Below are 17,907 nucleotides of genomic sequence, written 5' to 3' on the forward strand. Positions count from 1 at the left end.
GTGCTCTCCTTGCTGTAGCTATCCAGCTCTAATAGAGAGCAGGCATATTGCAGGGCAGCTGAGGTTTGACCCTTCCTCTCACCGGGGACAAAGACAAATCCTCATATTCCCCTGGCCACCTCCTGCGAGCTTAAATAATGGCAAGGCAGAGCTAAATGACTTTAACGGCTTCATCATTATTCCTGTTGCGCACTATTCTGGGATCGCCCATTCATTTTCATAACTTTAATATTTCAGGGATATACAGATTAAGAGATTTAATCTCAGACAGAATATTCATCACTTGATTTTTAAGTGACATTTATCTCCATAATACAGTGTTTAGCAGAGCACAGCTTTAGGACTGTGGAAAGGCCATCTGTTGGTGTTTTTAGAAGAATGGATAGATAGAGGATGAGAGATTAATCACAAGAATAATGGTGTGTTGCATTCTCTTGCAGGTCTGCTTGTATTGCATGCACTGAAATGTGTACGGTATTGATGAATGTAAAGTGCTGATGTTTTGTTGTTGTTGTTTTTTTGTTTTTGTTTTTTTAAATTGACTGTGAAGACGTTAGTAACCAGGCAACCACATGGGGCTGGTTTCAGTTCACTGCAGGTTGAAGGAAGTGTAATTGACAGGGTGTGTGTGACAGACAGGACAGGAAAAAAGAGCAATGCTTAAAGGAGAGGTGACAGTGAGCGTGGGAGGCAGGCAGGACAGATAGTTGGGTTGGACAGATATGTGAATGGGTACCAGACATGGTGGAGGAAGAGAAGGGTGGAGGCTATAGGACGGTGGAAGTGTACAGTAAATTTTAACAACCTGGGATGACCTGAGGCTGAGCTTTTACTGTTCTTTTGTTTCTGACAGAAATAAACCCATTAGGGAGGTGGTCTAATCCCATTGCCATGATACTGCACTGTAACAACTAATGGAGGCTTTGCCTACAGAGAAGAGAGATTGTTTTAATCCAGCCATTGTCTGACTGTGTTGATGTAGGTTGAGGAGGCACTCCAGGTTCAGCAGTCCTTGTCTTGTCAATGTCTTGTCTATAAATTCCTCCCTGTCCCAAAATCGCATGGATGTTTCACTTACAAGACACACTGCAGACAAAAAAACACACATACAAGTAAGGGTATACTCTAAACTGCCATACAACACGCAAAAGCCTTATTCAAATGGGATGATGTGAAAAGAGGCTCTAAAGTGGAAGAAGCCAAGAAACAAGCTGCAACCACAACTTTGATTCCTTCGTAATCCTTCATCAGGAGTAAGAGGAACATCTGGCTCTAAAGCCTTTTAAGCAAGTTTTATTTTTTATTTGTCCTACTTTATCCTAATCCAGTCACAGCATGTGACCGTCTTCTCTCGGAAACAGATATTCACATTCATGGCTTTGAAACAGATTCTATTTCCCTTTCACCTAAAAGACAAAAGACAGAGCAAAACACTGTTTGGAGGAATGCAGAAATGGATTTCAGTCCACTCCCACTGTCTCATTATTCTGGTTTTTCAACAGCCAAGTCAGCCAGTCAGCCAGAGAGAGAGAGAGAGAGCATGAGAGTGAGAGAGACTCTCATGCTCAGAGTGTGAGTGAGGGCTCAGAGTGTGAGTGAGGGCTCATGGCTGTGTGAGTGCAAACATCGCGAGAGTCGGATACCGGAGGCAAGATCCAACATGGCGGCGCCCTATCGCTGAAGAACAAACAAAGAACAAACAAAGTACTTTTTAAGTAATATAGAATACATACCAGATCAGATCGCACACCATCCAACTGCTATTATCAACCCGGAACACCATACTACTACAGTGGAGGATACAACAGACCTCGAAGCCTTTATTGACCACTACTACTACCACCAGCATAGCAACATGGACCCGGACATGGCAAACCCGAATAAAAGGAAAAAACAGGACTCCTCAACTGACACTGACGACCTGGAAACCACCAACATAGAGGTCAGTGTACTCGCCAGCATAAATAAAAAACTGGACTTGCTTTTTACAGTGCACCAAGAAGTCACAGATATACGCGATAGCCTGGAATTTGCCCACAACCAAATCATCACACTACAACAGTCAAACCACGAACTGCAGACCTCCGTCAAAACACTCAATGATGAAATTCAATCCGTCAAGCGAGAAAACAAACTAATGAAAGAAACTATCCTGGACTTACAAACTCGCTCTATGCGCGACAACCTCATTTTCTCTGGCATCCCTGAAAACACAACTGACAACCCCGAAACACTAATCAAGGACTTTATGAAAACGCAACTAAAACTACCACCCGACACCGTCAAAAACATTACCTTTCACAGAGTTCATCGTCTCGGCAGGCAATCAGACAGTAGACCACGATCCATCATCGCGAAATTCGAACACTTTAAACATAAAGAACTAGTAAAAAGCAAAGGAAAAGAACTCAAAGGAACAACATTTGGACTTAACGATCAATACCCACGTGAAATCAATGAACGACGAAAAGTGCTGTACCCAATCTTAAAAGAAAACCGGAAAAAAGACAAACGTGCAATACTTGTAGTTGACAGACTGTATATCGAGGGACAGTTATACCGGAACACACAAACCACGCCATGGCTCTTTTAAACAAACTGCAATGAATCAAAGATACACCTCCGAACCGGCATAGCTCCGAGGACTCTCCTAAGACCGCAACCAAATGCCCTTTTCCCTTCTATGTTCTCTTATTATCCTCTTCATTTTGACATGTTGTCACTGTTTTTGTTGTCATCTTTTGTTTTTGTTTTATGTTTTTTTTTTTTTTTTCTCTCACTCCATGCTCTATGTGCCCAAACTACGTGTTGTATGTACACGCGCGCGCGCGCGCACACACACACACACACACACACACACACACACACTCCTCCTCCCCCTGGTTCTCTCTCTTGCTCAAGTACACCTGCACACACTCACTCCAACCCTCTCTCCCTCTCTCTCCCTCCCTCTCTCTCTTTTACCTCCCCCTACTTCTCATTCAAAGAAAGACACCAGACACATCTAATACACAATCACACAAACTCTTAACTTAGTAACATGGAATGTACGTGGCATTCGAACTCAGACTAAACGAATTAAAATAATCAATCAACTCATAAAATTAAAGGCTGATATATGCTTTATACAAGAAACACACTTAACAAACTCTGAACTACAACATTTCAAATTTAAACAATTTGATAAAATTTTTTCATCCACATACAACAGTAAACAAAGAGGCGTCTCAATTTTGATAAATAAAAAGATTCCATTTACCCATAACGCATCTATCATTGACCCAGACGGAAGGTTCATCATTATTACTGCATCCATACATAACCATACATATACACTCGCAAACATATATGGCCCTAACAATGACGATCCATCCTTTTTCCACAACTTCTTCTCCCTTCTGCATAATACGACAAACATCATATTAGCCGGTGACTTCAATACTGTTCTCAATCCCACAATTGACCGCTCAAGTACCTCTGGCAACTCAAGAAACTGGCACTCCTCCCATATAATAAAACAATACATGGAAGATTGTGGACTTGGCGACAGCTGGAGAATGAGAAACCCATCTCTAAAACAATACTCATATCATTCCTCTGTCCATCACTCTTTGTCTAGAATTGACTTTTTCCTCATCAGTAATTCCTTCAACCAGCATATCAGAGAAAACACAATTCACCCAATCATGATCAGTGACCATGCCCCAGTCTCCCTATCAATAAATGTCCAGACAATAATCAAACCTCACACAAGATGGCGATTCAACACATCACTGCTAGAAGACCCCAATTTCACCACAATGATTAAAAGAGAGTGGGCATCCTTCCTGGAGATGAACGACTCTCCAGAAATCTCACCATCAGTTCTATGGCAAACAGGCAAAGCAGTAATGACAGGAAAAATCATATCATACTCATCATACAGGAAAAAACAACAACAACAATTTGAAAATACTTTAGAACAAAAGATCAAACAATTAACAATTCAATACTCTAATAACCCTAGCGAAGAAATACAGAAAGAATTAAGCCAACTTAAAACCCAAATGGAAACTATTATACACAAAAAAACACAATTCATTATACACCAACTCAAATATGAAAAAATTCACTACAGTAATAAATCAAGTAAGTATCTAGCAAACCTACTACAACACAAAAAAGAGAAGGCAATTATCCCATCCATCCGTAACTCAGCAGGCACAATCACCCAAAATCCAAAGGACATCAATAATATATTCCAAGAGTTCTACAGTAAACTATATTCCTCAGAACAGGACCCTGATCAATCGGAAATAGACACCTTTCTGAATCACCTGAATCTGCCAACATTATCAACAGACCAAGCTAATACTTTAGATGCACCCATTACCATAAAAGAACTCACAAAATCCCTAAATACCATGCCTAACAATAAATCACCTGGACCAGATGGATTACCAGCAGAGTATTATAAACACTTCTGGGATATCTTATCACCACTATTCTATAGAGTCACAACAGAAATTAAAGCCACCTCTAACATACCCACACATATGAATACTGCTGTAATGTCACTTCTATTAAAACCCAATAAAGATCCAACCTACCCCTCCAGCTACCGTCCACTCTCCTTAATCAATACCGATCTAAAAATAATCACCAAAACATTAGCAACACGAATAGAGACAGTCACTCCTACGTTAATCCACCCCGACCAGACAGGCTTTATCAAAAATAGACATATCTCAGACAACATGCGGAGACTCTTTAATTTAATTAATATATCACAACAACAACAAAATAAAACCGTTATTGTATCACTAGACGCAGAAAAGGCCTTTGATAAAGTAAACTGGACATTTCTTTTCACCACCCTACGCAAATTTGGTTTTGGAGAGTCGTTCATCCACTGGATAAGAACACTTTACACCTCACCCCGGGCCACAATAACCACAAATGGGATCACCTCACCAAGTTTCACACTACATCAAGGAACCAGACAAGGATGCCCACTCTCTCCATCTTTATTTGCCATCTTTATCGAACCACTTGCAGCAACAATACGACAAAATAATAACATTGAAGGAATCAAAAACATAAACTCAGAACACAAACTCAGCCTATATGCAGATGATTTACTTTTATACCTACAGAATCCATCCATATCACTACAGGAAACCTTTAAGATCATTAATAACTTTTCCAAAATCTCTCATTACACCATAAACTGGAATAAATCAACCATCCTACCACTATCAGAAGACGCTTGGGATTCTGCAGCCCAAGATTCCCTCCTCCCACTTCACATCGGTAACATAAAATACTTGGGCATAAATATCTCCCCCAGGCTGTCAGAGCTTTTCAACCTCAACTACACCCCTCTATTAAAAAAAACAGAAGATGATTTCAAGCGCTGGACAAAACTTCCACTTAACCTCATAGGACGCATCGCAACAGTTAAAATGAAAACACTACCACAGATTAACTATTTATTTTCAGTACTTCCCATCACCCCCACCGATAAATGGTTCCAGACTCTCAACTCACTAACAACTGAATTTTATTGGAAAAACAAGAAACCCAGAATTGCACTCTCAACTTTACAGAACGGAAAATCACAAGGCGGTCTAGAAGCACCAAATTTTCATTATTACTTCTTATCTAACCAATTACAGTATCTATTCAAATGGACCAAAAAGCACAATTACAATAACTCTTGGTTAGAATTAGAACAAAATCTATGTAATCCAACCTCAATTGCAGACCTTCCCTTCCTTCCACAATCAATCAAGAAACTAGACTACTGTAACAATAACACAATCTACTCAACTCTGACAGCCTGGTGGAGAACTCACAAAATCACAAAATCATCACTAGCACCATGTAGATACACTCCAATCTGGCACAACCCGAACTTTCAACTGCACAACACCACTGTTCACTTTCCATCCTGGCAACAAAAGGGAATTACCCATCTCCATCACTTATTCCAGAATAATCAATTTATATCATTCAACACTTTGATCCAGAAGTACGGGGTTGGGAGAGACCAGTTTTTACAATACCAACAACTAAAATCTGTTATCAAATCCAAAATCAACATATCCAACAACACGCTACAACCGTCTGAACTAAGCACAGAAATTATGAAAATTACTAATTCAAAAAAAATAGTCTCCAAATTATACAAACTCATATTGATTTCAGATGCCCAAATAACACTCCCATCCACAAAATGGGAGAGGGACCTGAGTCTATCTCCCAACCCCGACTTCTGGATAAATATCAATAACAAAATTTTTTCTATGACCGCTAATTCCAATTTGCAACTCATACAATACAAAACTATCCATAGAACTCACATCACCCAAGCTCAGATGTTAAAAATGGGATTAGCTAACACAGACACCTGTACACAATGCACTCTGGGTATCACAGAAAATTACTTTCATGCCACTTGGGTCTGCCAACCGGTTCACTCCTTCTGGACGACAATAACTGAAACACTCTCCATTATCTTGGGCTGCAGAATCCCATTGTCCCCATCACTCTGCCTACTGGGAGACATTACAGAAATAACTCTTTCGCCAAAACACCAAAACCCGCTGCTCATCTCTCTAGCTGTCGCCAAGAAAATAATCTTTCAAAATTGGAAATCCAAAACATCTTGTCATATCAATCACTGGACCAGCCTACTCACAGAATACATCTCAATAGAAAGAACTACAGCTAACAAACATAACAATATATCAGCTTTTAACGAATCATGGAACCTTTTCATAACCCACTTTGAAGCAAAGCCATTATAAAAAATAAAGAAAGAAAGAAAGAAAGAAAAAAACAAAACAAAAAAAACCTCAACCACTAATGCCACGTACATGATCCCAGCCATACATCACAACACACACATACTTCAACATACCCAACCATACTCCATTTATCTATTCTAATATACAAACACAAACTTCCTTGTATATTTATTTCTCTTACCTGTTGTATATTTATTTTCCTTTTCCTTGATTTTTGAGACACTGCTATACCATATACAAGATCTTTAGGGATAGAAACTTTTTTTTTTTAAAATTTTATTTTATCTTATTTTATTTTTATTATTATTATTATTATTATTTTCTTATTCATTCATTGATTTACTTATTTATTTTGTTTGTTCTTGTTATTATTAGAACTATCTTTGACTAACATAAAACTGATGCTAATGATGGTTATAACTATATTACACGTAAGTTAATATTACTATCAATCAATTGAATGTAGTTACTGTAACTGTCATTATTACTATTATTATTATTATTATTATCATATTATAACTACTAGCATTATTACTACGCCTATGATTATGATTGGTATAATTATCACTATTGTTATTATTGTTATCATTATTATTATTATTACTTTTTTATTATCATTGTTGTGTTGTGTATGTGGGTGTATGTGTGTATATGTATATATATATATATATGTATGTGTATATGTGTATGTATGTATGTTTATATATATATATATATATATGTGTGGATGTGTATGTATGTATATGTATATAGATGTTATTCTAGCGGTAATCATGATAATGACATTATTATAATAAAATAAAGGCAGGGGGATGGGGCTGGACTGGATTGGCTGAGGGCGGGGGTGAGCGGGGGCTCCATGCCGGGCTCCCTGGGGGTGCGGCGGGGCCCTCGGCGGGGGCGGGTGGGGGGCGGAGTGGTTTGGTCCTACCTCTCTCCCTCTCTGAAAAATAAATAAATAAAGAAATAATAATAAAAAAATAAAATAAAATAAAATAACGCCACTCCTTAGCAGGCAGACTCCCTCCGAAGGGTCTGGGAGTTGCCCTGACCAGGAAGAGGCACAGGAGGCCAAATCTGCAACGGGCCAGCAGCCACCCCTGGGTCTGGGTGCGGCCCAAGGCACGATTGCCCCCCAAAAAAAAAATTAAAATCGAATTAAAATTAAAAAAAAAAAAAAAAAAAAAAAAAAAAAGGTGGGTGGTGGGGTGAGTTCCTTTCACTGCTGTCTCACCCCCGCTTCCCGCTGGGGCCTCCAGCTGTGCTGCTTGGGGCCTAGTGGGGGGCCCCCTTGCTCGCCTCCCTGATGCCCCAGTCTGGCCTCACCCCTCATTGCAATATATATCATCAATTATTATTCTTATGATTGTCAGGATATATCGGCTCATATCAGATTATGTTATGTATCTTATCATATCATATAATGTCATGTATGTATGTGTGTATGTATATATATGTATATATTTATATATAATAATAGTTTACTATGCCATGATATATTATACTATTATATTGCATCATAATGTGTCGTATCAGCTCTCATTATATTGTATTGTGTATATATAGGTGTATCTAGGTATATATGTATTATTATTATTATTATTTATTTATTTATTTATTTATTTATTTATTTATTTATTTATTATTATTATTGTTATTTTTAATTTTCATTATTATTATTGTTATTATTATTATTTTAGTTATTTTCATTATATTACTATATCTTCTGTCTTCTCATCAACACACGGGCTCACACACACACACACACACACACACACACCTATATACATACCATCGCAACTTTATGTTATTCTCTGTGGTGGTTCGTACTGTCTGTCCACCGTCTGTATCTTGTGTTCACTTGGTGTAATTTATTTGTCCCCTATGTCACCTTGCTTATGTCACCTTGTCTGTTGTCATTTAATTTCACCAATAAAAAAAAAAAAAAAAAAAAAAAAACAAAAAAAAAAAAAAAAAAAAAAAAAAAAGAGAGTGAGAGAGACAGAGAGAGAGAGAGCACGAGAGCGAGAGAGACAGAGAGAGAGAGAGAGTGAGAGAGAGAGAGAGCATGAGAGCGAGAACAAGAGAGACAGAGAGAGAGAGAGAGAGCACAAGAGCGAGAGAGCCAGAGAGAGAGAGAGCACGAGAGCGAGAGAGAGAGAGAGAGAGAGAGAGAGAGAGAGAGAGAGAGAGAGAGAGAGAACAGAATAATGACTCCTGCTAACATTTCCATGCAAAGGAAGCTCCTTACTACAAGGTACTGTGGAAGGGAGCAACAGTGGCTATACAAAAAACATAAGCGGTGGACCGAAGGGCAAATAAAATGCATTTGAGCATGAAAAACATCACTTCAAATGCAAATATGCAGCAGATATGGACTAACTGTACAGAACAATGGAGCTCTACAGAAATCTATCTGAAGCCTTCAATCCTTTTCAAGAGTTACCTCATGACCCCGTCACACAACAGCGAGGGAAAATGGATCAGAGGTCAATGTTCGTCATGGCCACATTTCCTTAGATTTATTATATTCTAAGGCACTAATTCATACGAGTGAAGTATCAGACTGTAATCTTGACAAAGGTCTAAGTCTGCTTATACATCACATTATGCATTATGTATTGGCATCAGTGTAATTAAAGTGGTAAGATCAGCGTCAGCAGGACTGCTTCCTACTCAGTGGTCCAAGCTGCACTAAGTCTAACAGATGCATCGGCATTAATTACTGCTCAGTGGGAGTTTAAAGCTCTCCCTTGTCCCACCTGTTGTCCCTCACACTCCCACAAACTCTACCCACATAGAGTTATACCCCCCGACCCCACCCCCACAGCCCCCCTCCCCTTTTCCTCAAGACCACCAGCTTAAACTGGCCTCTACTGACACTGCATACTCCCTCCCCCCTGCCAGAGCTAATTGGGTCACTAATTACCCCACAGTCAGCACAACCTCACACAGAGAGAAGGGGGAGCCTAGGACCACCACCATACTGTCTTAGCATATGCCCCAGCTACCCGGAGGCATCGAGATTAGAACAAAACAGGCACTCATTAATACTGTTAGTCACTCAGTGCCTGCAGGTGAATCATCCCTTTACCGACATAACAGTACTGTAATCTTCAGTTGTACACTAGGCAGACTTTCATCATCAACAATTTAAGAGAGGCAATATGACAGTATATCTCTGCTAAGTGCAACATTTGCATTACTTGCAGCCGTTTACGGTTCCCAGTAATAATGAAGGAAACTGCCCTTATTTTATTTTTGGAAATGCGCTACAGATGAGGTCAGCCAGCCATGAGCACTTATGGACACGGCCAGTAAGGAAGTCTCAATATGGTGGAAGATAAGACATGCTCAAATTGCTGTTTTGTGTTTTTAACGAGGACAATTCGACCTCACTAATCTGTTATGCTCTCTTCCCTAATCAACGTACTGACTAATCCATTTCCTAATGCCAAGGAAAACTGCTGTTCAGCCCAGGGCCAAGCCACACTGGCACAGTTAGAAGGAAAGGAAGACAATGGCACGTGTCCTGGATTGAGGAGGAAAAATTACAGACATGGTTCTTAGTGGGAGCCTTTTATTTCAGTGCGCTATCAAGCAGATATATGAAAGCTCATCTTCGCCAGCTGTAATCTTTAGCCTCTTTGGGAGCCAATAACACCTCCACACAAAGAGCTGAAAATAGATGCATTCATAAATGTACATAATCCTAAAATAGAGAGGGGTTTCAGGTCACATAACGTAACCTCTGGTGCTAGCAGCCATACTGGAAGTCCTCCACACTTGGGCAGCAATGGTTGTAAACAGCTGATGGCAATCCTAACAACAAATTTACTGTCTTAACAGCACTCAATAGAAATGGGTTATTTTCTCTGAGCATACATCTAGTTGACTTTGTCAATCAGATGAGTAACAAAAGTGAATTTGGGGTTGGCTTTCACCCCCTGGTGAGCACTGAGGGAGAGGATGAGGATGAAGAGCAACGCGGTGTTGGCCTGTTTTCTGTTGAACAGGTCGGTGCTGGTGGGCCAAAGGATGGAGACACAATGTTTTAGATTTCATCCGTCAACAACCTAGGAAATGAAAACTGGCTGCTGGCAGTTAGCTTAGCCAGGCAGGAGGGGCCAACTTTGACTGATGTGTTTACAAACCACAACTGACAAATCATATCCATTCTGCCTTTAAACGCTGATTTGATTTGCACAGTAGCTGATGTATTTACTACTAATAATATCATTATTAATACATAGCAAAACATAGGTTGCAAAGTGCCAAATAGCAAGAGTAGTTAACAAACAACAGTTAAAAACATTTAGCAACACCAGTGAAATTCTGTCATGTTCAATTTGATTAAAAAAAAAAAAGGTAAAGGATGTCTTAAGAGGGGATTTAAAATATGACTTTGCCTGGCTGTTTGTAAGGCAGTCGACAGTAAAGGTTGACCAATATCAGTTTTTGTCAATGGCTCATGCCAATGCTGATATTTAGAGAGCAGGAAGGCTGACGGCCAAGATGTTGTTGTTGTTTTTTTTTTTTTTAACGTGATAAAATACAGCAGTTTAATAACAAAAATAATAATAATAACAAATGAGACACAAAATTGCTGAACTTAAATTAATATTTATTTAACATGAATGTTATTTTCTGCATTGTCTCTGTTTGCTTAAGTAGATCTGCACTGTCTGTAGTGCACTTATTTGAAATAAAAAAGTTGGGATACTGTTCAAGAGTTAGATTAATTGAGTTATAATCCAAAATTACTTGACACAAGCTTAACCTTTTGTGGCAGAGAGACAAGAGAGGGCTGAATTTGGCTAGAAAGATGATCCGGGCTGATAGGAAGACCTTCAATTTTGTCAGAAATTAACTGAGGAAAGTTCCTCCACCCCTTGAAATCACCAGTCTAGACAGTTATTAAGTAAGATCAATTTATGTAAGCCATTGGCCTTGACAGCTATGTACAACTGTATGTCATTGACAGAGCAATGAAAATAGATACTATGTTGGTAAATGATATGGCCAAGGGGGTGCATATACAATGAGAATGAGATGGGCCCCAGAAATGACCCTTGGGGAACACCATGAACAGAGCGTGAAATGAGACCAACAGATTCATCACCAGAAACATCACATTTTCTATCAGTAAGTCCACTCAGGAGGATAGTATGATCAATGATATCAAATGCTGAACTTAAGTCAAGGAACACAAGAACAGAACAATTTCCATTTTCAGCTGTTTCAGGGCTGTACTAGTGACAAAAGCCAGTCTGAATTTTTTTCAATATATGGTTACAATCTGAAGTAGTTGCACTGATCCATCCCTTTGAAGGATTTTAGAAGTAAGTACAGATGAGAGTAGAGATGGATCTGTTTTTTAAGGAGGTAGCTGCGCAAATGAAATAATCAATGAGACTACAGACCAGAGGACAAGGGCTTCAGATAATTTCAAGAATATAAATTTGGAACATGCCACTTTTACTTATAACTGAATTGACCTACTCACATGACACCATGTTGTTTTCACGGAAGGTGTGAGCTCCCTAGTTCTGCTGTGAAGCATACATACCCACACATGTATACCCATGCATAATACACATGCACACGTGTATGTGCACACACTCAAACACACACACATGCTTTAAGGACTATGATAAATAATACAGCGCCTTACCAGCAACTTCCAGGGATGCATTATGACTAATGGCCTCTCCCAGGTAGTTGCGGGCTACGCAGGTATAGACACCCTCATCTGGTTTGCTCCGGCGCCCGTGTACGATACGCAGGAAGAAGAGGGAGCCACTGGGCAGGAGCATGCGATGAGAGCGTGGGTCATCTTTGTCCGTTTCCACACGCTCCCCATCCTTATACCACTCTATATTAGGAGTGGGTCGGCCCTCTGCCTTACAGTTGAGGGTCGCAGGCTCCCCTTTGGAGACAATCAAATCCGAGGGGTCCTCCACGATCCGAGGCGGGCTGTCCTCAAACCGTGCCCGGGACCCTGTGAGGAGGAGATGATGACAGATATTATTCAACCTGCCATGTGTGATGCAATCTCAATGAAACAGGACAGGCAACAGGAGCCATATAAGAGGTAAAAATATCACTTTTTAGTGATGCTTGACCAAAACTAGAAGAGTGCACTTAGTAAAGTGCAGGTCTACCCCAGGAGTATCTTCCCTTTTCTGGACTAGAGGCTATGTCATGAGCAAAACTTGGGACAGACTCAGCAACAAACTGTATCATCAAACGCTTTTCAAATTACAAAATAAATTACTGTATAATTCAAATGTAATATAATACAGTTCAGCATGGAAGACATAACAAGCCTCTCAAGTTTAGCTTAATTCATGTATTTGTTTCACTTTATTATATAGCAGCGGTGGTCAAGCAACAACAGACAATGAATGACGAGAGGGAGCAGAAGTAGCAAGAGAAAACTTTCTCAAAGGTTTTGAATCACCGCAGCCACAAAAGGTTCTTCATCATACAGTCATAACTGAGCACAGAAACTTTTAGGCCGATAGCCCCAGTAGTTTGCACAGAGTAGTTTGGACAGGCTGACAGACGCCAGACAGACAGACACACGCGACCAAATCCATGATAAAAATTGCATAGTATGTGAAATGTATCTAAAAGCGTCTCTGAAAAGTAAAGCGTAGAAAATCCCTATTTCAGAGCTGACTTTACATTGAGGAGAAAAAGTCATATGCTGCATTTCAATAGCATCCTGTGGCTTTGAGCTCACAGAATTAGATAAACAGTTGTTCTTGCCATATTCTGCAAACGGCATGATAGGACCATAATGGTACAGTATATTGCAGAGTTTGATAACACGCATGTGTGCATACAGGGTATTTTCACAGGAGGCACAAGCTACAGGGGATTCAATCACCCATGTGAAATGGTAATGGCCAATCTCTCTGTCAATCAGGATTTCTGCACAGAGGAGATGATGGGTGGTGGAAAGCTGAGAATGAGATGGGCAGAGTGATACGACCTGCACATCTGAGGGGAGAGAGATCTAAGTTGAGAGAATGAGGGAGGTAGAGAGATATAGATAACTCCCATATCTGTCTCTCTGGGGATCCATTACTATCTTCCCTTGGCTGTGAGGAAGAGGCAGACTACTTCAAGGCCTTTGGTACGCTTTTAGAGCAGGACCAAATGTCTCTAACAATGTGTTACAGTTTAAAAAAAAAATGAATAATTCAAACACTGCTGCTTTCAGTGCAGTTCTTAGGAACAGATGGACCCTCAAAAAAAATGATATTGTCAACTGGTCACTGTGCCACTGATTATTGTGCTGGTCTGTCTGAAGCGCAATTTTCACTGTATAATCTAGACTGCATGAAAATCCTCGGCTATAAAAATCGTATGGTGGGGAGGAGCAGTCAAGAGCAACCTAATGACATACATGTGCACATGCTGCTGTTACACTATACTTAAAACTGGGGGCATTGGGGTAAATCCTCACTTTTAGCTGTAAGCAGATTTAGGTCTTTTCATAAAGTGATTTGATCTACATCACACAGAAGTCACCATCATGGCTGTAACCTGAAGTAAACATCTAAAGAGCAATCCCACTGCCCTCAGCTAATACGCTTGGGTCAAACACTAATGCATGATGTAGATAAATACTACAAGGGCCATTAAAATATGCTATAGCACCTTCAGTGGTGCAAACACACACTCTGTTTACCAATAGCTCAAGTGTAACATAGTCTTCTACACACACACTGCTGTATGTTTTATGAACCATTGAGCTATGAGCCCCCAAGCTTTAAAAATATAATGTTCTTTCTGTTAAATTATGGCATTTTATAGCCTGTTATCATGTCTCTATGTTATGTTTGACACAGCTGGGTCCACATATTGACACATCTGGCTGCGTTGCGGGAATATGACTTTGATGATGTCTATACAGGCCAGGCACGTGCAGGTGGTGAGCACTATTTGTCTAACATGCACATGCAAAGAGTTCATGGTCAGTTTCCCAACTCGTGTAATACAGTTACATCACTTTCCACTCTACTTCCTCTGCCTCTCTTCACTGAATCTGAATCCTATTACAAAAGTCAGGCAGCCAGTTGCCTGACTGACTGTGATTAATTTCTATCGTACCTAATTTCCCTTTAAATGTGCCCAAGAGTAGTTTTAAATGCAAGAAAAATAACTGAACCCTTTGTTAATCTAAACTCTGTGACCCTCATCTCATGCTGATTTTAACACTGTTGTGTATACTTTAACCTAGGTCACAAAATGCTTTACAAAGGGATAAAAGGTTAAAAGAACAAAAAATGAGTACTGAATATAGCTATAGTAACAGCAAAACAACAGTAACACAGTGACAGTAAAAACATTATGACAGGAGCCATAGCACAATGAAAACAAAAACAGTTAGAGGTGTCACAAATCAACATGACATGGCAACTCAAGCACAAAACACTTAGAAAAAAGAAAAAGGTCTTCAGCTGTGACTTAAAACACCCAAGAGGGTTTGCTGACCGGACTCCCAGGGGTAGACTGCAGCACCGCCTGGGACCCAGGACGGCAAACGCACCGTCCTCTCGTGGTCTCAGTCTTATGCGTTGTGCAACTAGCAGGCCTCGCTCAGAGGACCCAAGGGACCCAGCAGAGGTCTAAGGCATTAGTAGTTGACTAATATACTCTCTGGAGCAAGATTATTTACAGCCTTAGAGATGAGGAGGAGGATCTTGAACTGAATCCTAAAATTAATTGGAAGCCAGAGCAGTGATATCAGAACCCGGGTGATGTGAGAGCGTTCGGAGGTGGTGATGAGGTCTTTGTGAGTAATATTGCTGCAGAGTTTTGGACTAACTGTAACCCAGTAACAGAATCGTGGATTAGACAAGAATAAAGAGCACTGCAGTAGATGTAAGCAACCTGTTATGTCACCATGAAAAAATGGTAAAACCCCCTTATTATAAATGTATTCAAGTGTCTACAGTATTTCTTCCACTTTCCAGCATTTCTGAGAGCCAGTTTTCATCACTATATTTTGTAGGTATGAGAATGAATATGAATGTCATACAATGTTTGGCATTAACTGGAAGCCCTAAGAAAAACTTGGTTGAAATGCCATTTTAATTGTTCCACCTGAATAAGTACAAAGTTCAAAAGTTCAAAAAAAGTTTATTCCATTTCTGTAGTGCCAGCCATCAGGATTAATAATCAATGTTAATGGAAACGTACTTTGGCTACATCGTAATGGAATCAATGGTGCACCATGCTGATCTATTAGGGAAAAAAATAGTCTTATCAAAGGAAGGAAAGCAAACAGCCGCAGGTGGTCGAGTGACAAGCAGCAACCCACTCCAGTGACAACCATGCAATCAGTGAAAAGTTTACGCCACCTTGAGCGTGACAGCAACACCTTTCCTTTGAGAGAAAGCTTTAATGTATATTCAGGGCCATGTTTGGTTCATGACGGGAAGATTGTGGTGCCGTGCTTGAAAGCACCTGTCACAGAAACTCTGCCCGCCCAGTTTATGAAAAGGAAAAATGCATGCCACTGACAATAACACGGATCTTGATGACGCTGTGTTTTCAGTCAGATAATAATCACAGCCCATTAGTTCTCAATACCATCCATTGGCATGAAATGAATGCCCTGGCACAGCTGGTCCTCAGAGATATTCAAGTGCAAGGGAATTCATAATGTGACTGATTTGCCCACAAAAGGTCATCCCAGCATGAAATAGCTGTTTCAATTTAAATGAAAGAGGATGAGCAGCACTTTTATTTGTATAGTCCAATGTTGCTACTCAGCTATTAGGTGATAAAAACTAGACACACAACAATGCATCACTACCTGACCTTAGCCTAATCGTGATCCCAACACTAAGCTTGGATTTGTTTTTAAAACCACATGAAAACCTAAAATTAAGACTAAACCAGGTAAACAGGTATTGCATAATTGTGTATTTTTCAAGCAAGTATCAGTTGAAACTCAACACTTTTTGGTGCTATAGTACTTGACAAGAAGTTGAGTTTGAACATGAGACGCTCGAAAAATACATATGACTGAACGAACCACCAACATAGGCTGTTCCTTTGCTTCATGTAGTTTTGGAACAGAACTACAAAAACACAGAGAAAGATACAGGATTTGCACAAACTGCACCGTCTGAGCTCATCCAGAGAGCAGTCATGCTACATGCAACACCTTCTTCCTGAAGCACAGCAGGCAATAAGCAAATGCACAATGTCCCACAGAATCCCTACTGAACACATTTTCTCCTCTAAAAACCTTACAGACTTTTGGAATGGGGGCCAAACAGAGCTGGCGCTACAATAATCCATAAGAGTGAATGGCAGGCAACCTTGAGCTGTCGTCCAAAATGGAGGAGTTTTGTGAATGAAAGTGCAAGGATATCACTCTCCACTACACTCTCAAGGATACTGTCAGCCCGTGGAGTTTGGGTATAAATGAATGTGTCCTGTAGCGTCAGAACAGGCAGAGTTGTTTGCTGAGAGGAATAAGTGAATTTAGCAGCTCTTTGCCTGTTGAATACATGTTCAATCTTCAAAATGAAGAATTTAGTCTCTCCTCATATTAGTCAAATAATGCAAAATAATCTATCTAATAGTGCGGTTAGAATAAAGCTTAACATCTACCACTACCCTTGATGAGAAACATCATGGTAGTCAAGCCTGTCAGTGAGAAAAGTAACTTACATGTCACACTGTCATTATGCATGCATGAGTCATTCAAAGTTATACAGCATCAACTCTCATGATTCTATCTGATCTGCGAGAAATCCCTCATTTATTCATGGAGAAAATGAAATATCCACAAGAAGCAAGCAAACAGTCAAATGGTGAACACGCATTGGTGCTGCGCGCAGGCCTGATAGACATGTTATGGCATTGGCCCTAATTGCAAACTGACAAACACCCACGTGTTTGCTCATGGCCTCTCTCATGTATTTCTGCCTTATTTAACATGGAGGAGTTAGCAGGATAGGAGCTAAGGCAATGATCAAAATCACGTCTTTACAACCCAGCTGATTCAGGCTATATTTGGTGTATGGCTTCCAGCTGTGACGTTACGTAACGGGGACACTTTCATTAATTAATATTTACAAATATT

General features: G+C 39.9%; 1 protein-coding gene across 4 annotated transcripts in view; it reads right to left on the bottom strand.

Annotated features, from left to right (window-relative positions):
• The window catches only part of LOC115370324 (roundabout homolog 2), a 51,225-nt gene that overhangs the window by 30,130 nt on the left and 3,188 nt on the right, over positions 1-17,907 (bottom strand). For 2 of the 4 annotated variants that reach the window (XM_030067307.1, XM_030067308.1), the window contains exon 2: positions 12,466-12,792. In XM_030067307.1, the coding sequence (XP_029923167.1) occupies positions 12,466-12,792 (327 nt within the window). Of the gene's footprint in view, positions 1-2,162; positions 2,340-12,465; positions 12,793-17,907 lie in introns of those variants that run through there. The other 2 variants (XM_030067311.1, XM_030067309.1) reach the window with 2 other exon arrangements.

The sequence above is a fragment of the Myripristis murdjan genome, chromosome 13, assembly GCF_902150065.1.
Source record: "Myripristis murdjan chromosome 13, fMyrMur1.1, whole genome shotgun sequence".
In the NCBI taxonomy this organism is placed as follows: Eukaryota; Metazoa; Chordata; class Actinopteri; order Holocentriformes; family Holocentridae; genus Myripristis; species Myripristis murdjan.